The following is a 22,952-nucleotide window of genomic DNA, read 5'->3' as shown; positions in this document are numbered from 1 at the left end:
TTATAGTCATCTCCTCTCTTTATAATTATTAAAGAATAACCAAAGAGAGAGAAATACTATCTCCTTTTCTTCACATTTTCTGCAAATATCCTACGTTAGAAGTATTTAAAAAAAAAAAAAAAAAAAAAAAAAGGAGAGAGAGAAAGCTGTAACATATATTTTGTTTTATTATTCAGATTATTAGGATCAATGTCAAGTGTAGTCTTGTAATTTAGCAACGCGATGGAAAATATATAGGTGATACATGTATATAATATACCTATTATTTACTTTTATTTTCCGTTATCCGCGAAATGACACTGGATATTCTAGTTCCAAGTTATTGATACGTAAAATCAAGATGAGTATCAACGATGGTCCTCACTGTTTGCCGTTCTAAATACAATAGACGACTATATCTTTTCGCGTGTGTACCGCTAATAATAATATAATAGGGAAAAAATTTGGTCAATTAAAGATAAATAAGAGAGAAAGGAGAGAAAGATATATCAAATTAAATAAAATTAAAAAATAAAAGAATAATTAAATAAAATTAAATAAAGGATAAAGCTAAATATCAAAAAATATCAAGTTTAATATACATATAAAGCGTTAAACAAAAAATATATTATATAAAGTATAAACTCTTTATTAATTTTTATTATCAGAATAACCATTTCTCTCTCTCTCTCTCTCTCTCTTTCTCTTTTTTCTCGAAAACGTGATGACTCTCTTCCTTATTCGAGGCTCGATTTGCAGTTACTTTGGCTAATTTCACGCACGCATGTAACACACGTTCGTAGAACGCGTAAGAGTGTTTATCGTTTGCACGCAAGTTCGTTTACCCCGATGCCGATGTAATAATCGCCATCCCTTATCTCGCGGTTTCCCGCAGTGCTCTCGCTTTCGCGTTTCGATCGCAGCGTGCCGCACCGATAAAGATATTCTAATCCTCCGCTTCTATGGCAAAAAGATTACATGATATTTTTGTCCCCGATTGAGATAATAGAAAAATAGAAACTAGGAGTAGCTAATTTCAAAAAAACAGAGAAATAATTATACAAGCTTCTGTCTTTTTACTGTACAAATGGAAAAATAAGAAAAGATATCATGTGTATATATATATATATATATATATGAAAATTATATAAAGTATGCTATATATATATATGTAAAACTCTAGTGTATAATTTAATTGCGATTAATGATTTATACAAGATAAATAGCGGAAATATCTAGTACAATAGAAAAGAAGATTATTTCTCGTTTAAAAATAAATCAAAAGTAGAAAAAGATACAATGTTCTTTGTATATTAAAAAAAAATGAAGTTTTTCTTAATGCTTTCTTCATATCCAATTTTTTTAGAAACCTAAATTATTTTAAATTTTTTTACTAAATGGAATATATTGTATTTTTATACTTTATATATATATATGTGTGTGTGTGTGTGTGTGTGTGTGTATATATTAATAATCGCTGTCGAGGTAAATTCAATGCGATTATAATTACATAGGCATGTAATTGGTGGTTATTCGTTACACTTAAAAGAGCTTAAATGATATTATTAATTTTCTAAATTTCAAAATCAATTTTCGCAAGCAAACGCATAACGAAAAAAATTTGATTCTATATTTTTACACGAGCAATTACCATATCTGCTTTTCGATTGTATTATATTTTTCTACCATTCTCTTATGTTTATATATGTGCAAACTTTTTATATTTTTCACTGATACACGTGACATTTCTTTGTTCACATTGACGTGACTCGCCCTAGGATAATAATAAATCCATTTCTCTCTCCCTCTATTCACTTGGGTTCCCCTATTATACTGTACATAACGCCATAATCCACGCATCCAAACTTGGAACACATCTTCAACCATTGAACCCTTTTCCGAGTTTACGTTTGCGTAATAAATGGGCAATCTGCCCATAATCTGTGACCAGTCGCTCTATTTTCATTTTAGCAAAGGCGTATTACGTACAAAAATTTGCGTACCGTGTTAGAGATTGGGCCAACACCGGATTTTGGCGCGAATTATTTTTAGCCAAGAAGATAATGATCTTTCGCGACGATCGATCAATGTCAACGTATACGTATATGTGCATATACCCTACGGGCCAAGGATTTGCGAAATATCGTGACAATGACGAGAATATGTTGCTGTGACGGTAAATCTGTTCATCGTAAATTGGACTGACAGGGGATTGGATCAACAACGGCGAGATCGAAAAATTGATCTTTTCTCATATCGCTTTACTACAATATAATATTTTTGAGAGGCTATTAATTCAATAGCATAAAGTTGCTATAGAAAGAAGGACAATCGACTAAAAGAGATTATGTGATTATGTGATAAAAATATATGTTTAGGAAAAAGAAAAATATGAAATTAAAAAAAAAAAACAACATATTGTTTGTCGAAACGGCTGATTATCTGTAATCTTTGTTTTCAGTTTTTGTAATTAGACAATTATGGTAAATAATATGTAAACGTGTACTGGGCAAAATTATCAAGAACGGGCGTTTTTTCTGAACGCATTCGTCGAAAAATTTAACGCTTTGAAAGAATCTAAATCTATCTCTTTATTTTCACCGCGGAGAAAAGCTGAATCTTCGGCATACCGGTTTTTGGGGGGGAAAAAAACAAAAAAAAAACGGATTCACGGACAAACGAATAATCGAAGCAAGTTTGTATTCTAAGCCGCCGATTACGATATATAAGAGCGGATTTAATACGGTTTTCGGGAGCTACCTGTATTACGCGACGTGTAAGAAAGGTAGAACAAAGAAGTGTTTCTTATATAGGAGTATGCGACGACGCGAGGGAGCAGGCCGTGAAGGAGAGAGCGGTATACGAGTGGAAGAAAACAGGAAAGATCGCCTGGACGAAGATAGCGCGGCACAAAGACGTCTCTTTTGCTACCCCGCTGAGCGCATGATATCAGCGTCTTCCTCTCTTACTCTCTCTTTCCTTCTTTCTCTTCCTTGCCCGTTTGGCCTGTTATTTTCGCCCACATCAAGAGCGGTAGAAGAGAGAGAGTATACGGGAGGCAAAGAGAAGAAGAGGGCTTTACGGAAGATAAAGCTAAGAGCAGGCGCGGATTTAGGATATAAGCGAGTTGTTTTCATAAAATTCTCAGATTTTTCTCTCTGCCTAATGTCGGTCACAAAATACAATATATATTTTGCACCAAAAAATATTGAGATGTATATCAAAGAACTATACATATATCATTTTTCCAAAATAAACATCGATAAGAAACAAATTTTGTTAGAGATCATCGTAAGATAAGTTGTGTTCTTTTGGTATCTGTGTATTATCGGTTATTCATTCGCGCGAGGAAGAATTTGTTGCATCGAATATATATTGTTTAAAAATATTCTTTGTTTCGAGAAAAATTAATTGTATAATGTATAATGTATTTACAATATCGATAACGACCGTAGAATAAAAGCACGAATAAATAAAATTTTACTCCGGTAAATTATACACGTGCTTTCATTACCAGCTACTTTTTCAAGACAGTTATCGCGTATGATAAATCCAATAGTTGCTTATTTTTAGTAAAATCGTCTACATCTTGATCGTTCTGACAACACTGACATCTGACATCTGCGAATCCGACTCTGGCCAAGAGAGAGAGAGAAAGAAGGGCAACATGAGAAAGAAAAAAGAAAAAGAATAACCGGATAAGAGGTGCGAGAGGCAGCAACATGAGAGAGTAGCGGTAGGGGTGAGAGAGAAAAGGGAGGAGTCGTAAAGCGGCAAAGGAACGAAAGACGGGTTGGAGAGAGGGAGAGAGTGAGAGAGAGAGAGGGGGGAGGAGGAGGGAGAAAACCAGAGTCGTGGAAAATGGGGGGATGAGGAGGGGGATACGAGAAAGGAGATGTACAGCAAAAGAGAGAGATTGAAGTGAGCAAAGAAAGAGAAGGACAAGGAAGGCAACGAGGGGGTAGAGGGAACGACGAGAGAAAGAGAACATCGCGAAGGCGAAGAACCGAAACGGTAGTCGTTTGTTGAGACGATCCTGCTATAAACAGATAGATCGATATTGACACTTGAACCTGTACTTTTTACGGCCGGTCATACAGCGTCAAATACGCCTATTTATTTGCACATTCGGCAAACGTAAACGAGATGTAAATTTCTATTACAGCAGATTGAGACGAACGAGAGATTAATTCGATCTCGGAATACTCTTCATAAAATGAGATACAATACAGATATATGTATCTCTCGTGTTATGTGAATGAACTTTTAAGAGTTTTACTTGGATTATATCTCACGGATAAATTTAATTAGCTAATAATTTCTTTAGTTTTCGTATGCAACATTTAAATTTATTTTCTATTTTCTATTGATATACATATAAGTATACATACACAATAATTTGTAACTAAATATATCTAAAAGTTTTATAAAATATATTAATCGCAGGCGAAGAATTTGTACGAGTTTTGTGATAATTGTGATAACAATATAACTCAATATATGCTCCTCAAACATTTTTTATCGATCTATGTAACAATTTCACTATTTCAAAACATACTATAAAATAATTTTTATAAATATATCTCCGTGAAAAAAAAATTTTCCTGATTACGGAATACAATGATGAACAAAATTAGCAGCAAAAATAAAAGCGCTACAAAAACTGACAGAGACGATAGATTAAAAAAAGGAATCTCTGACGTAGTCCAGAAATAAGAGCAATCTTCGATATATACACTTGGGTATTCGACCGAAACCACGAACAAGTTTCAAAAAATGATAAAGATTATGATGAGAGTTGCAAAGATTTTCGCAATAGGAATTAAAATACAATACCGGCGATTTTGATAACGTACGTAGAAACCACGAGTTTGCGACTGCCCGGAGAAGACAATTTCAAATGAAATTATATATATGAATTTATTCTACACACATATATATATATATATAAACAGTTTTTTACTATTACAAACTTTTATATATAGTCGTCAGTTATACACACATATTACACGTGAGAAAATTTGTAAAATATCGTTTTATACATAATTTTCATTACTATTTTGTTTCTACATGTGTAATAAATATCAAGAGATGTAAAATTTTATTCATTTGTGTTCCATAATCAGGAAGATTTGATTTTTTGTTTTTTTTTACAAAGATATATTTATAAAAATTATTTTATAATATGTGTTGAATTAGTAAAATTGTTACATAGATCGATAAAGAATGTTTGAGGTACGTAAAAAGAATTTTAAATTTCATTAGTATTATTTTGTTTGCTATAGTAAGAAACGTACAAACAAGTCTTTCTCGCACGATATTTTATCTATGTAAAAGAATAAAAAAAAGAAAATTTTTCACACCAATCGGTATAGTCCTTTCTCTACGATTAGGGTGCCGAAATATCTAGGTCCCGCTGTGATCGACAATATGGACGCACGGGAAGCGACAGGGGCGAAGGGAAACGAGATGGTAGGGAACGAGTGGTAGTAACACGGTGGAACAGTCCACCGCAGGAACAATAAGGATGGATATACATGATCTCGACACACGAGACAAGGACGCCGCTATTCGCCCGCGGAATATTCCACTGAACTCCGGAGCGGGATCATGCAGAATTGGCAAAGAGCGAGAGAGAGAGAGAGAGAGAGGGGGGGGGGGCAAGAGGAAAGAGGGGGCGGAGGAGGGGGAGAAAGAAAAACCCCGAGAGTTAATGTTCCACACGGAACTGCTACTAAATCCAGTAAGAGAGACACGAATCCGTATTTTGTGGAAACGCTTTCTCTTCTTGCACGAGAATTATAAAAAAATGTAAAAAGTGTTTAAAAAAAATATCGGTTAATAATAATTTTGATTTAAAGATTTAAGAGCGCATATATTTTTCGATAGATTCTATATTGATGTGTCATATATATGATTATATATATGATACAAAAATTATTTATATACATTTATTTTTTATTTGCGAAAATAAGAAAACGAGATAATTGGCGTGACATAAAAATCAGATTATCTATATGATATCAGATTCATCGAAATCACACCGATTTCAATCTCTGATCGTGGACTATATTTACGCGTCACCCTTAATCGGGTTTAACGACATTCGTCGTTTTAAAATTGACCAATCGCGATTATTCCTCTGAGAATGGAACGACTGTGATTGGCCAGTTTTAGAACTACAGATGTTATTGAACCCGATTAAGGGTGACGTGTAAAAGTAGTCATGGTTGACTAAGTAACTGGTTTTGTTGATAATGTCGACGGCAATTTGATTCATTTCTGACTTGTCAAATTTTAACTATTTAAACGGATAAAGAATATTATTGTATATATGTATATGTGTATACATGTAGGTAATATGCGTGAATGAAATAAAGATAATAAAGTTTAAAGCGAAATAATAATTTAGATTTAGAAAACCATCATACTGTTGCAAGTTTTACTACGTAAAAAAGCGATACATATTAATATTATATTCAATAAAATTTCGTAAGTCTGATATTACAAGTGTAAAAAGAGAATGCAAGAAATTTCTTAATGTAAATTTATAAAAATTGAAACTGTGTTAATCATATACGCCCGTTTTATTTTTTATTATAAAATATCGCTGTTACATATATGTATATGTAAATTATTTACTTGTTCGTTTTCCAATGGGAAGAAGATTTTGTAAAATTACACTTTACCAAATCCAAACGATATTAAGATGAAAATGTAGGTCTCTTCGCAAACCTCTCTAAATCGGTCTCAAGTGCGTTTGAAAATATAGTAGGCAATGCATGGCGGACGCGCGCCTGCGCGATCCATAGCTTCTGTGCATCATAAAGGCGGGAGCGCAGACTTTCGCATAAATGCGTAAAACCATAAGCATAAGGAAATGGACCAATCAACTTCTTTATGCAAAAGCGTGTGCTCTGGCCCTAATTACACCATACTATCGTATACAAGTATAATACAATAGAAGTCTGTGGCTCTGTGATGCGATTTTATGGGCACGATTCACTCCGCGCTGTGGCGCGCTTAAACATATGACGGACGGACGGACGCGCGTGCGCTCGATCTAACCTTGTAGCGCACTTCAACAGGGCGAACGGCGAACGCACGTGTGATTCACTCCGCGAGGCGGTATCCCTCATATGCGCGATCAGAATATCGAAAAGATGATCACATCAATCACACTCCCGATTTAAATCTTAATTAAAGCGTGACGCTAACAATCGCTTGCAATTTCCAATCCGCATTCGCGCGACGCACATGGTTCGTTTCGAACCGCGGGTCTAAATAAACGTGTTTGCGTTGCAACTTGCAACGCGGCGCTGTGCGGAATCATGCACCGCGCATGCGCGTGTCCGATCTGCACGCTACCTATGTGACATATAGGCTGTGTTCCGATATTCACTGCCAGTACTGAAAATTTATAGTTTATGTCACGTATACTATAGATTTTCAATATTGTCCATAGGACGCGTTCGGAGAATATGCCTATCCTTGTTCAACTTTCAGTAAATAATAAAAATAGAATGTGATGCTTTTAGCGCGTAAGCGTGTTTCCCGAACGCGATCATAGTATATCTAGACCGTTTGCCTTCATTTAAGGAGTGGGGGTAAAGATATACTACATAGTATAGTAGTACTGGCAGTACCATACTAGCGGGGGATATTGAAACACAGCCATATTTGCCCACTAAACGCGATCTCGATATCGTCAAAAAGTAACTAAGTAATATACTTATCGTGAAACATTTGGAATTTCTGTTATAACGGTACGACATTTCATTCGGGACACGTGATACTCAAAAAGGGGGCCTATTACGGTTTTTGAAACAAAGTGAAAATTACAAAAGTAAGAAAATTCACTAGAGTATCTACAATTTCATTTGTCAAAATTTAGTAAATCATATCTGTCCACTTTTGTAATTTTCACCTCGTTTCACAAGAACACAGACTTTTACCATATATATACTAGACCGCTAACTCCTGCGAAATACAAAAGATAGATATAGCGGTGCAGATCGGATACGCGCATGCGCGGTATCCATGATTCTGCGTAGAGCGTAGAGCGCCGTGTTGCAAACGTGCCAATTTGCAACACGTTCGTTCGGACTCGTGGTTCGATCGCGCCGTATTTTTCGCGTTTTCCTCGTCGAAGCAAACTGCGTATTGCGAACGCTGATCGAGAGTCTGGGACAATCGTTGGTGATGCATTAATTGAGGTATCGCGACGGTATTTAATCGTCTTTCTCCGTGATACTCTAATCGCGCGTGCGACAGACACCGCGCGCATGCGCGTCCGCCATATTTGAGCGCGTTAACAGTTTTCAACTTGAGCGAAGTCGTCGGTCATCGTCAGTTTGATCGTTACGTGTGTCGTTGATGTGTTTCGCTCGCAAAGTGCCCGTGAAAAGTGTCGAATAACCGTCGCGAGTGAGTTAATCGAGCGACGTCGTGACAATCAGTTCTCTCTTTTATTAATGCCGACGAAATGATGTGTAAGTGAAGTTGTTACCCTTACATTTGCATGAGTAATCGCAATGAGTTTATTGGCATTTCCATTACTTTACATTATTTTTGTCTTATCGATTAAAACTGATTTTCTGCAAATTATATGAAATTATATGAAATTATATGAAATTATATGAAATTATATGAAAAAATATAATCGATTCTCTGGATTTTGAATTTATCTTTTTTTTTTAGCAGAACAGAGTATATATATATATATATATACTGTGATTAGAAAAAAATCGTTTCACAGCGCCGACAAATCTCTATGTAAATCTATTTTCTCTCTTAATTAAAATATCGTAGAGTTATTTCGTAATTATGGATCCGTACGGATCTTTATACTATTTAATCGTTCGTTTTTACGATGCGATGCACCTTTCGCGCAAGGAGCCTTGCAATAACTCGACGATTTTTGAGTTGTAATTAATCTTTCGAGTCGTCCGTATATCGTTGGAACGCCTCTGGATAATCGAGGACCCTTAACAATCGGTGAGGGTGTCTCGTCATCATCCGGTGTCCAATCGTCGTATATCCCTTCGTCATCGTATCGCAGATGCGCCCACTAAAACAGTCGCGTAAAAATAACACGCTATTTAATTTGTTGTTTTCTTTTTTTTATTTACCCGAAATACGCGCATCCAAGCTTCGTGGGCGCAATCAACAACAAAGCCATAGATCCTTCTTCGCAAATAACCTTCGCGAATCGCGTCCTCGACCGATCGGACTATTTCCTCGCGTATGGAGCCTACGATATGGCTGACACGTTCTTCTTCTATTATCTCTTGCCATTTCATCCTTGGGATTCGAGAGGGTGGAGGTAAAAATTCTCCAGGATCTCCACCAGACACGTGTGAGACGGACAACGAATTCGCATCGTTGTTGCGTCGCGAAATTTTTGGCATTTTTCCATACGTTTCTAGAATAGTTTTCGCTTTTTAACGTTAATAAAGGCAAAAAATTAGCATTGTGCTAATAAAATTGTATTGTGTTTTAAATTTTTTCAATGGCCGCGTGGCATGAAACATGTTATAAAAAATTGACTTGTTAAAATATAAGAGAATCTCCGAAATAGGAAAGGAAAACGCGGGAAACCTTTTAAATGTGAAATTTATTTTGAAAATATTGCGTCCTCTAGCGAGTTATTTATGCGTTTCCATTTTACGATTACGCATTGAAGCGAAAGCTTGCGATTCTTCAAAGATTATCCGACAACAGAGTTAATTCGCATTTGGATTTTGATTGTCGATAAAGATGTTATTCTCTCGTCGTTGTTTTTAATTTAAATTATGCACGATGGAATATTTTGTATAAATCGAGAAAATGGGTGAGAAAAAATTAACTGAAAAGTGAAATTCGTAATGAAAAGTCAAAGACGATGTTGCTCGTAACATTCAATATAGATTTATTGTCTCGAGATATTGTGTGTATTGAAATTTACAATGGTATAAATAAGATAAATTTAGCGCGCGTTATAGAAATAAGCCGCGTCTAAATATAAATCGTCGACTCTATCTTTCATTGATAATACATTACCTTTTAGTGATTTAAATTTCTAATTTAAGGCCTAGCTGTTGATTATGTATTTTTTTCCAAAACTATGAATCTTACAAAAATGATGGCAATTAAAAGCGCTAATAAAATCTTTTCTTAAAACGACGCACTTAAAAATGCAATTAGATGTAACTTAATTAACACAATATTTTGTCAAACTCGAAAAAAAAAACGTTAAATCATTATTCGCTCGATTAAATCACTATTCATCGATATTAATCCTTTCTTTCTTTCGATGCTGCCAATTTACTTTATGCCATTCGAAGTCTAAATATGAATTCACTGTTTATTATTTTGAATATTATTCTGAATATTATTTTTGTAATAACTATTTTAAATTAAAACTGACCTCATAACCCGATGTAATGTTTAATTAAAAGTTTAGATTGTTCGTTACCTAATTATATAATAAAATGATAAATTATAATAGCATTGTTTACATTTATATAGATCATATTTAATTTTTATTTTACAAAATTAATTTCTCTTTTTTAATTTCCTTTTTTATTCGTTTTCTGCATATTTACTGTATCTGTCTTTAATACGTACACAAATATATCTTACGGTCGCAAGTATACTTTAGATATTCTATAATTTATTCAGTTAAGGAGCAATCGATTTATTAAGATGCTTAAAACTTAAACCGGTTAACGGATTAAACGATCGTTTCCTCTCTACTTATAAGCAGCTCAGCAGTGAATTAATTGATAGAATCATCAGTAGAATTACAGTGAATGACATATATATATATATATATATATATATATATATATATATATATATATATATATATATAATACATGTGCTACATTGTCTTATTATTTACGCTATTCTATCATCTTTTTTGATAACTTGTGTAAACTTTTTTCATCGATAATACGAGTGGATTCATGATATGCTAGGCAACCTAAGCGAATATCCAAGTTCGAAGCCAAACGCCAAAAATATTAATACACGTTATATGTATATTAACAACGAATGAAAAATAGGCATATTAATAAAAGTATTCGTATACCATAATTTTCTATATAGCAATCAACTTTGCATCCTATATTAAGAGAAAAAAAATATATATAAATTTCTTCAACCTTTTATATCTCTTTTATCTTTAAATAATAAATCAAAAACATACAAATTTTTAATAAAACTCTTTTTGTTTAAAGTAAATAGTTGATGAAATATATAAACTTTCAGATTTTTTTCTATAAAACATTCGTTGATAGTCGATGATAATGGTATGATAAAATGTGCTGAAAAAGAATTATATATTTTTTTTAATCATAAGAAATAGTTTTTCTATGTTGCTAAATAATAAATGTTGCAAATACATTGTTTGTAGCCAGCCAAAATTATTAATTTATAAATAATGCATCGATACAACAGTTTAATTAGTATTAATTGATAAGTACATGTATTATTATGTATAACTGAGATAAAACGAGATTCACAAAAACAAAAATAGTGATGCGTAAATGTTTTTATTGAATAATGCTTTATATATATTTATATGGATTCTTTCTGTTCTTATATCCCCTATAAAAATTTACTAATAATAATGTAGAAAATAAAAAATAGCGATATTGTATACGAATACTTTTTTTTGTATTTACGTATTAAGCTTCATTAATTCATAATTACAATCGTTTCTCGTTGCATAAAAGAATAAATTTACAATTGTGAATTTTTAAATAATTATAATTAAATATGCATACTAGATTAATTGAGAATATTACCTGCTTTTTTTTCGATATTTACTTTAGAAAGCTAAAAATATTTAAAGAATTAAAACATTAAAAAATTGCGTATAGGTGTACTTTATAAATAATATTTAATGAAATAGATTTCTATCTTTATTTTTACTTTTAATAGAGACTCGCAATTGTGTGTGTTAAATAGAATCGTTCAATTGACAAAGTATACCTTCTAATATAGATTCGCGCGTGTATTTACGTAAATCCTGCTACAACTCTTTTCGATATCTTTCGCCGTATTTGAAGTTCTATTTTTTTTTCCTATGTGATTAATTTTAATTGAACGAACGAGACGCTTACATTAGATGATTTCACTACGTTATGAAGGAATTACATTTACTTCCCGCTACCGGTACGAAGAGATTCGTGCCACAAAATTATCTTACTTTATTTCTCGTTTCTCATTTAATTATCACATTCTCAGATTGAGGTTTTAGAATCTTTCGATTCTTGGATCTTCGAATGTTTCGAGGAATCTTTTTAGTCGTTTGAATTTTCAGTTTGATGTGCCCTCAAATATTACAGACCTTTTGGATTTCCGAATCTGCAAATATTATGATTTATTAAATTTTAGCCATCTAAAATCTCTTACATATATAATTTTCCATTTGATCAATGTTGGATCAATATTCGTTATGCCAAACAGGTGAGTTTTTTTTTAATTATAGGATTTTTCAATCTCCATAATCTTCTTGATTCTTGATTTTCGATTCTTACTAAAAGTTTTTGAATTCTTGAACTTAGATATTATGTTTCTTGCATCTGCAAGTGTGTGTTAGAATCTTTAACTCGTTGAATTCTTCAATTTTTATATTTTTGGAACCCCTGGAACTTTTTTTCTTTCAGCTTCTCTAATATTTTCGTTGTCAGACTTTTGAATCCTAAAATCTATAGATCTTTAGATGTCGGAAAATTGAATACAAGAGTTCCCCGATCTCTTAAAAGAGAGAAAAATTTTTTTGGAATATTTAAAAATCTCTTAAAAATTTATAATTATTTGTTCTAAGAGAAATTTCTTTGATCTCCGCATGCTAGGAGCTATAGATTATTGGATTATTAAAAGTTTGGATTTTTATTTCTGATTTACATCTCTCGGATTCCTAGATTTCTGAACTCTATAATTCTAGATTCGTATCTTCTTGGATTCTTGGAATTTTCGAATCTTTAGATCTTGGATCTTGCATCCTTAGATCTCCAAAGACTCTCCTCCTGCCTCCTAATAGTCGATACGATCCTTTCCTCGTGGTACATACACACGGTGGATCTGGATTCGTTTTCTAACTGGAAGACCAATATCTGTCGCGAAGATCCTTAAGCGCTAACGCCGGTTATAACACCTCCGCTTCCAGGAAGACCAGTTTCTCCCATCAAGGCCAAATCGATTTCCTTCGCGGCCAATCGCCCTTCCGTGATTGCCCATACCACGAGGGACTGTCCACGTCTGCAATCTATTTAAAAAAATATTTATAACGAAAAAAAAAAAATTTTTTTTTACCAAAACTTCAATTTTTACAACTATTATGAAAATTAATATTTATCAGTCATAATTAATAATGATTTTTATAAGAATTCTTTTGGTGCACATAATTTTTTTTCTCCTTCTCCTCTATTGTGTAATTTATAATTTTATACAAAATTATATATCTAGCACGTATGCAAATATTTTTTACTAACCGCCTGCCGCGTATATTCCGGGTAAACTAGTACGATATTTCCCAGCCGGAGTTTTATAATTTCCCCTTTCGTCCAATTGGGCGTTCAGTTCCGTGGCGATATATTTTTCGGGACCGAGGAAGCCCATAGCGAGCAATACCAGATCGCACTTGTATACCTTCTCCGAATTCGACACCTCGTCCATCTTCCATCGGCCGTTCTCGTCCTTTCGCCACTCGACAGACACCGTCCTGATGCCGCATACGTGGCCCTTTCCGTCATTCAAAAATTCCTTGCTTAACGTGCTATATCTACGCGGATCTCGGCCGAATTTTAGGGATACTTCCTCATGACCGTAATCAACCTTAAATACACGCGGGAACTGGGGCCACGGATTATCATTGCCCCTCTGAGCTGGCGGCTCGGGCAGAATCTCGAAGGTCGTGATCGTCTTTGCGCCCTGACGCAGCGAGGTTGCTATGCAATCGCATCCGGTGTCGCCGCCACCTATGATGACGACATCCTTATCTTTGGCCATCAGCCGCATGTCGAGTGGCATCGCGTTACCCATCTGTTTCTTCTGCCAATGTTCTAAGAAACTCACGGCAAAATGAATTCCCTCCAGCTGCCGGCCGGGAATCGGCAAATCCCGCGGCCATGTCGCTCCTGTAGTTAACAATACCACGTCGTATTGCTCTTGAAGAGTCTGCAAAACGTAAAATCATTATTAAAAATTTATTTGTCGAGTGTGTATTATATAATATGCATAATGCTGTGGGGAAAAAAAAATGTCATCATATGCGTTTGCTCACATGCGTTGTAACATCTTTGCCAACGTCAACGTTCGTCCTGAAAATAATTCCCTCCGCGGCTAGGAGAGAGACTCTTCTTTGAACGACCTCTTTGGAAAGCTTCATTGTCGGTATGCCATATTGTAGCAAACCGCCGATTCTATCATTTCTCTCGAATACGGTCACTGTGTGACCCGCCTTGTTTAGTTGATGAGCGGCGGCTAATCCTGCGGGACCGGAACCCACCACTGCGACTTTCCGTCCGGTTTTTCTGGTTGGCAGATGAGGAACGATCCAGCCCTGCTCGAACGCGTGATCGATTATTGCGCACTCGATATTCTTGATTGTCACGGGTGGTTCGGAGATCCCTAGAACGCACGCGCCCTCGCAAGGTGCAGGGCAGACTCTTCCGGTGAACTCTAGATTATTTTATCAGCAGTTAAACACAGTTATCTATATAATGAATTAATTAAAGTAATAAATGAGAATAGAATATAAGAAAAAGAGAGAATCAGGTTTAAAAAATATGTAAATAAAAAAATCTTGTTAAATAATGATAAATTTAATAAAAAATTGATATTTATGATGAAGGAAGAATATATCAAGTTCTCATGTTCGTGTAAAGAATAGACAAAATTCCTTATAGAATGTTTAAAAAAAAAAAAGAATCTATCTTCACAAAACTGGCAAGATTTGCGTTTAGCGAGAAAATTCTCGTAAAATCATCTCACCAGGAAAATTATTAGTCTGCAATAGTTGATTGAGGGCCTCCTTCCAGTTTTGATGGAATACGAGATCGTTCCACTTCGGAATAATGTTGCCTAATGGACAGCCGTGACTGCTTTGGCAGAACGGAACGCCGCACTCCATGCATCTCGCCGCTTGCACTCGCAGAGTCTTCCTGACGCCCTGGAAGTTGTAGATCTCGTTCCAGTCCTCTATGCGCCTCTCCGCTGGTCTGTACATGACCTTTTGCCTAGAATACTTCATAAAGCCCTTGATCTTATCAAGCTTGCGCTGTGCCATCTCCGCATCCTCTATCGCATCCTCTATGTCTTTGATCTTATGATTTGTCACTTGCGCATCACCGTTAATCACATTAGGCGTTTGTTGCTTGGCCTCCTCCAACTGTTTGAGGGCTCGTTGATATTCGTACGGGAAAACTTTGACGAATCTCGTGGTCGGTTCCGGCCATGTGGCAAGCAAATCCTGCGCGATCAACGAGTCGGTCTTTTCGATGAATTCTTCCAGTAATTGCTTCACGTAAGTGATTTCCTCAGGCTTGTTGAGCGGTAGTAATTCTACCATTTCAGGATTGCACTTGCTCTTGAAGGAGCCATCCACGTCCAAAACGTACGCGATTCCGCCGGACATTCCGGCGGCAAAGTTCCTACCGGTAAGACCCAAAATCAGGGCGCAACCGCCGGTCATGTACTCGCAACCATGATCGCCCACACCCTCCACCACGACGATTGCCCCGCTATTACGTACGCTGAATCTCTCAGCGGCGATGCCACGGAAGTAAGCCTTTCCAGAAGTGGCACCGTAAAGACAAACATTCCCGACGATCACGTTCGCTTCCGAGTTGAACTCGGATTCCTTCGGTGGATATATGACAATTTCACCTCCGCAGAGACCCTGCGAGTAAATATAATACGATGAATATATGTATGGGATCAAACTACATTATTATATAGAGTTTTTCATAAATTTGAAAATTGAAGAAGTTCGCGCGCGCGATGTTTACCTTGCCGACGTAATCGTTGGCATCACCTTCAAGGGTAACGTGTATACCCTTGGCCATGAAAGCGCAGAAACTCTGGCCCGCAGAGCCTTGCATTTTGATGTTGATACTATGTTCGGGTAATCCAGCTTCTCCGAATCGTCTGTAAAGTAATTGCAAGATAAGAAAGAGCAAGAATAATAGGATCGTAAAATGTGATTTGTCAATGATAAAAAGTGCTAAATAAATTTTGCAAAGAAAAATTATTAAGAAACTTACTTGGCCACATGATAACTCAACGTCGATCCGAACGCCCTGCACTCGTTGTTAATGTTCATCTCGATGTCGACTCGAGTCTGTTCTCCATTCAAAACGGGTTCAGCCAGTTGGATCAGTTTATTATCGAGTCTGTTCTCCAGTTGAAAGTCCTGTTTCAAAGTGCCGCCCCTAATATTCACGCCGGGTCTCAAGTCCAGCGCGTTTCGCAGAATATTGCTGAGATTCAAGGTCTTGGCTTTCTCCATGGTAATATCATCGCGTATCTTGAGGAGATCCGTTCGTCCAATCAGATCTTGGAATTTGCGGATGCCCAAATTGGCCATGTGCGAACGTACCTGTGAAAATATCAACGATTAAAGAGATTAAGTAGAAATAAATCACGATATGTTGAAATAATACTTATTTATATATTTATAAATTAAAATATACATACATGCATACATACATACATACATACATACATTACGTTTAATATTTTATTGCTGCAATTTTATAATGTAAGAAACTTATTTGATTAACATTTCAGTATAGTATATTTAATTATAATTTCGGAAACAAAAAGAGATTTAAAAATGCAAATTAAAATATATAAACATAATATCAGAAAAGACGAGAGATAAACGGATAAACGAAGCAGACTAAACGATATAAACAAGATGATAAAAAATAAAAGTATCATGCCTCTTCAGCGAGCGCGAAGAAGAAATTGATGATATGTTCCGGCTTGCCCTCGAATTTTTTCCTTAGTATCGGATCCTGTGTAGCGATTCCCACCGGGCAGGTGTTCAAGTGGCACTTTCTCATCATGGTGCAGCCCATAGCGATCAACGGGGCAGTGCTAAAGCCAAACTCGTCCGCGCCAAGCAGCGCAGCCACCACAATGTCAAAACCGGTGCGCAACTGACCGTCCGCCTGGACGATTATACGCGATCTCAAATTGTTCAGGGTGAGCACTTGATGCGTCTCGGCGATGCCTAGCTCCCAGGGTAATCCGGCGGACTTGATGCCGGTCCAGCTGCTGGCGCCGGTGCCGCCGTCATGGCCAGATATCACCACATGTTCAGCCTTGCCTTTGGCGACGCCAGCGGCGACTACGCCAACTCCGACTTCGGAAACGAGCTTGACGGAGATGCGGGCGTTCGGATTGGCGCATTTGAGGTCGTAGATTAGCTCAGCCAGATCCTCGATCGAGTAGATGTCGTGATGCGGCGGCGGCGAGATCAGACCTACTCCGGGTACCGAGTGTCTAGTGGCGGCAATCTCCGCGGTGACTTTGTAACCAGGTAGCTCACCGCCTTCGCCGGGTTTGGCACCCTGCGCCATCTTAATCTGCAGATCGTCCGCATTCGCCAAGTAGCTGGCGGTCACGCCGAAACGGCCGCTCGCTACCTGCTTAATGGACGATCGCTTGCTAAACTCTGGATCTTGATTTAGATACCTGTTGGATATTAGTTAATGGAAATTAGTTGGAAATTTTTGTGTCGTTAATGACAATAATTAATAACAGAAATTTAAAATTTTTCATCAATTAGATTTTTCTTTATCTTCTTTCCTCTATTCTTTTTTATACCTATCTGCGTTTTCACCGCCCTCGCCAGTGTTCGATTTGCCGCCGATGCGGTTCATAGCGATCGCCAGAGTGGTATGAGCTTCCATGGAGATGCTGCCGAAGCTCATCGCACCGGTTGCAAAACGCTTCACAATCTCCGACGCGGATTCCACGTCCGTGATCGGAATCGGATCACGCGACTTCTTCAATTCGAGCTGGCCGCGCAGAGTGCAAGCTTTCACCACGTCCATCGTGGTTTTGCGATAATTCTCATAAGCCGAGTTACTCTTCGAGACGACATATTCCTGACGAAGAAAAGATGATGGTACAAAAGAATATTCCTTACGTTAGAGAGAGAGTTTTTAATGAAAATATAACATTATAGGAAAATTGAAAAATTGTGAAGCAAAATCGTTATAATTATCCCAACATGTTAAAATACTTTTATATTAATAACATAAATATTTTACAGATATTCATAGCGTAAACAACTTTTGCTTTTTCAAGGTGTATTGTATGATTAATGGATTTGTTTCGTAAAAGTTTTTCTTGTTTTAATCTTGTATATACAATTGTATTTTTTTTTTTAGATAATGACTTTTTAGCTACGTTCTTTTTATAATAGATGTAAGTCGTCGATGTTTTAGCAAAAACACATTTACGATAGGTTTTCAAAATTCGTTACCTGTAAACTAGCGATGCTGGCGGGATCATTGATATGCTTCTCACCACCAGATCGCCAATGATAAATTCCAGGATTACGAATCACCAGCAGATCCATGGGTTTCTCCCAGTACGTTAATCGATGTCTCTCGAACGCCTCCTTGCCCAGAATATCGAATGTCACGCCACCGATACGAGATTGAGTGCCCTAAAAAATTGGAGTTCGCAATTAACATAAGAGTATCATTTATTACTGCTTATTACATAATGAGATAAATAATATTGTCGGCTGAGATGTATCATTAAGAAACTTGAATCATTAAACGTTCATTAATTGGATCCAATTACTAATCATTTGCATCCCTCCAAAGATTTGAAGAAAATGACTTTCTTTTTTTAAAATCTAGATGAGAGTTTATCTTTTGTATTCTAGATTCGGGAAATATTTTACATTTATTCAAAGTTTTTTTTTTTTTCATAATAAAAGAATGATATACAGATATAAGAATTTAATTTATCTTTAATTTTAGTCTCTGAAATACGAAAAGGAAGGAAGGTACCTTGAAGCATTTGTCGATAACTTCATCGGCTAGTCCAACTGCCTCGAATATCTGGGCTCCTTTATAAGATTGCAGAGTTGATATTCCCATCTTGGCCATCACTTTCGCGATTCCTCGTTCCATAGCCTCCGCATAATTCTACGATATTTAAGCGATTATTTTTATCTTTTTTTTATTCATATACATATAGATAAAAGAATAATTTTTACAATTAGCGCTACGTCATGTTCATCCAACAAATATTTTCGTTCCATAAGGAAGTCTTTACCTTAAAGATAACATCATCGGTGAAGGTCTCGTCGAAAACGCGATCCGCCCTCAGGTTTTTCGCCATTTCGAATACTAGGTAAGGACATATGGCATCCGCTCCGTAACCAAGTAGCACGCAGATGTGATGAATCTCTCGAGCCTCCGCGGTTTCCGGAATAAGACCGACCTTCATTCGTTGTCTCTCTTCGATTAAATGATGATGAACGGCACCAAGAGCTAGCAGACTGCTTACCGGAACTCTAAAGTCAACAATATGTAATGATTTGAAAATTGTAGATTTTCCCCTTTCTTACAAGATTATTTTTAATTTTAATAAAACTCAATATTTCGTTCCATAGGTTCCGTGAGCTCCTCACCTTGATGGACCACCTTGTCGATCGGACAACACGAGGAGCTGATAACCATCTCTGGCAGCCGCGTTAGCCTCATTATTAATACGATTCAACGTCTTCAACAAGCCGCCGGGACCGTCTTCAATGGGATAAGTAATATCGATCACTCTTGTTCGCCAGCCGCGATGCGTCGTGCGCTTGAGAACCTCGAGATCGCTCAGGGACAGTATCGGTTGGGGCAGGAACAAGCGATGTACTTGCAACTCGCTCGTTTCCAGAATGTTGCTTTCGGGCCCGATCGGGCACAACATCGACATTACGATTTTTTCGCGAAACGGATCGATCGGTGGGTTTGTTACCTGATAATGAAATAATCATAATTGTGTGGGATGCGTTAATATACGCACATGCGTTAGATATATATTTGATCGTACTTAGTAAAATATTTTTAAATCATTTTCTTTAATTTTACTCTATATGTCGAGTTATGGAGAATCAAATTTTTATCGCGTACCTGCGCAAATAATTGCTTGAAATATTCGTACAATAATGGTTGGAATTCCGACAAACATGCCAGGGGAGCGTCGTTGCCCATGGATCCTAGTGCCTCTTTCCTGAAAGTGATCGTTTTAAAATAGTTGGAATAGCATTATCGTCGTATTGAAAAAGACGATAATATCGTCGAAAGAATATATGCGTACTTGGTTTGCATCATGGGTAAAAGCAGCAGGTTGATGGTCTCCAGAGTGTAACCGTAAAGAGAGAGTCGTTTATCGCCGCTCCAGACTTTATTCACCGCCGAGACCTCATTTACTCCGTTGAGAACATTTTTCTTCGCGACATTCGTCTCGGCGGATAGATCATTTCCGATTACGTCTCCCGTATTGTCATTAGTAGCATGCGCGGCACGCAATTCATCCATAGTGATCTGCGTTAACAAAAAAGACATCTATTAAGACTATCTAACTTAATCGAAGTTAAAAATATTTTTTCCGCGAAGATTCAAGAATAGATTTGGCACTGTAATTAAAAAAAGAGATGTTTTGAGTTGTATGATAGAAAAATTTTCAACCATATATCACGCATCAGAGATTTGATTAGTAATTCATTGATTAGTAAATTAGTTGACAAAATAAAAATAAAAGGACACGATTAGTCGACAAATGCGATAAACTGATTTTTCCATGCGAAAAAGAATCGCCCAAGATTTTCCCGTGTATCAAAGCTGTGCTATTTATTCATAATTCCTTTTACTACAATATATTGCTACTTACCTAGTATACGTATAACAATTTATTATATTGTTCGATTATACTACTACGTCTATCTATATAATTATGCATTAAAATAAAAATAACACATTCAAATTGGTATGAACGACTCACCCTCTGCATATACGATGGTAACGGCATACGTGCAGCGATACGAGAAAAAAAGTTAATTTTGTATTAGAACACTTTTTTCTTACAAGGATAATCTTGGTATAAATTTTAACGCGATTTTAATTGTTAAGATCAATTGCCAATTAAATATTTTCTTTATCTTATGGATCTTTATTTGGGATTTTATTAATTGAGATTAATTAGAAGGATTAGTCAATTGATTTTTATGGAAAAAAGCAAAAAAATCTATTTATTTTTTTTTCGCGCTGACGAATATAATTATATGATAATCATGCAGGTACGTAAGTTGTACACTTATGTATAAAAATACCAATTATACATATGTATACGGAGTGTGTCCGCGTTACATGAAAATAACGCAAAAACGCAAAAAATAACGGTATAACGAAAAAAAAGTTTTTACAAAACTGTAAGACTGATAAGAATTTTTACAATTTTTACATTTTTTTTTTTTTTTTAATATCGAGAGCTCGAAGTTTTTGCCGTTTCGTTTTCGGAATAGACCAATATTCATAATCACGATATATGTAATGTGAGAATCCGATCGTGATCGCGAATAATTACGTCACGAAAAGCGAAAAGCGAAAAGCGCGCGTTTAGCTACCTGTTCTTTGAGCCACTTGGAATGAGGCCTGCTTCGAGCGATTTGCAGCTTTAGCTCGACATCCTGTATGATCCTCTTCTCTTCGGTATCGACGAGAAGCATTCGACCGGGCTTCAAGCGGCTCTGCAAATAAAAGAGTACACCGATAATCGCCATAGAACGGATTTAACACGTCGATGATCGACATTCATATGACAGCACTGGATGACGGTCCTACAGCTCTATACAAACCTAGTCCCTAGATGACAAATTATACATTATACATGATACATGATCAAAAAATAAATAAAATACGATATATGTGATTAGCTCTATTAAACATATGTATAATATTAACGGTACAGCGAAGTAGGTATTGCGGATCAAACGATGATGACAGTCTGCCCTTTTATCGATTCTTTAGGTATACCCCTAAAATACGTCTTTAATTTTGAAATATGAAATTTTCGCGTTCGAACAAAAAGGGAAAAGATTTTGAATCGTGGATGAAGTCGATGGTGATGAACCAGTAGCTGAGCATTGGTCGATCATCATCACCATCATCGCATAAAGGCAGAATGCCAGTACATTACATTGTTTCGGCAATATTCGATATTAAATGTAACGAATTCGCGCAAAATTGATATTAAGACAAAATATTTTATACTTGTTCGCGAAATTCTGGTAGAACTCTTTTTATCGGATAGACTTATTATTTCATTGTATCGAACGGTTATTTCATATGGTAACGATTTAATATATTAATAATAGAGAGAAATATATATTCTTATTACGAGGAACGGAAACGATACGCTTGTTGCTTCCAGACAGAGATTCCACACAAGATGTAATGAATAACGTATATATTGGTTAGACATAGCATAGATGAAAAATAAGATGATTTAATAAATCGCACGATGGCACGCTTGTATCCCAGAGAACGAAGACGCCATAGATTCAAGACCAACCTAGCCGAGGATCGTAAACCGAGTATATAACCAAAGAGACGTACATGATCAACGATCTCTATATAACCAAAGACCTCTGGAACTAAAAATTTGCGTAAGCATGCAACCTATCAAGCAATAAATATCTGCAAAACCATTATTCCGTGGAATCAACAAGCTACGTGCTCCCGATCTCGTCTCACGGATTGGCAGCTTTCCGCCGAGAATTTTCCGATAAGGAAAGCTCTACCGCGTGTCTCGCCTCCTCTCTTCTTCCTCTAATGAGAAATCAGCGGGAGATCAAAGCGAATTTGTTTCGCGACACAATAATAATCGGTCGACAAGACGAAATGCGAACTGTCGAAGAATGATGGCGAGAAGGCGTGTTATCGGAAGCTAGAGATGCGCGC

At 36.3% G+C, this 22,952-nt stretch overlaps 1 protein-coding gene across 4 annotated transcripts in view; it reads right to left on the bottom strand.

Moving 5' to 3' along the window:
- Positions 1–9,877: 9,877 nt before the first annotated feature.
- LOC138937106 (uncharacterized) overlaps positions 9,878–22,952 on the bottom strand; it is a 34,965-nt gene continuing 21,890 nt past the window's right edge. For all 4 annotated transcript variants that reach the window (XM_070303055.1, XM_070303048.1, XM_070303038.1 and 1 more), the window contains 15 exons: positions 21,617–21,739; positions 20,311–20,537; positions 20,124–20,223; positions 19,634–19,968; positions 19,276–19,516; positions 19,008–19,145; positions 18,470–18,655; positions 17,806–18,089; positions 16,917–17,673; positions 16,236–16,570; positions 15,981–16,119; positions 14,965–15,871; positions 14,255–14,652; positions 13,464–14,148; positions 9,878–13,237 (listed from right to left, as the gene is read on the bottom strand). In XM_070303055.1, the coding sequence (XP_070159156.1) occupies positions 13,101–13,237; positions 13,464–14,148; positions 14,255–14,652; positions 14,965–15,871; positions 15,981–16,119; positions 16,236–16,570; positions 16,917–17,673; positions 17,806–18,089; positions 18,470–18,655; positions 19,008–19,145; positions 19,276–19,516; positions 19,634–19,968; positions 20,124–20,223; positions 20,311–20,537; positions 21,617–21,739 (4,992 nt within the window). In that variant the 3' untranslated portion in view covers positions 9,878–13,100. The remainder of the gene's footprint in view (positions 13,238–13,463; positions 14,149–14,254; positions 14,653–14,964; positions 15,872–15,980; positions 16,120–16,235; positions 16,571–16,916; positions 17,674–17,805; positions 18,090–18,469; positions 18,656–19,007; positions 19,146–19,275; positions 19,517–19,633; positions 19,969–20,123; positions 20,224–20,310; positions 20,538–21,616; positions 21,740–22,952) is intronic.

This window comes from Polyergus mexicanus, unplaced genomic scaffold (genome assembly GCF_030449975.1).
Source record: "Polyergus mexicanus isolate NDT 795.1 unplaced genomic scaffold, iyPolMexi1.0 SCAF_1, whole genome shotgun sequence".
Lineage (NCBI taxonomy): Eukaryota > Metazoa > Arthropoda > Insecta > Hymenoptera > Formicidae > Polyergus > Polyergus mexicanus.
Note: the sequence above shows the minus strand (reverse complement) of the source record. Positions and strands in the feature narration are given on the sequence as shown.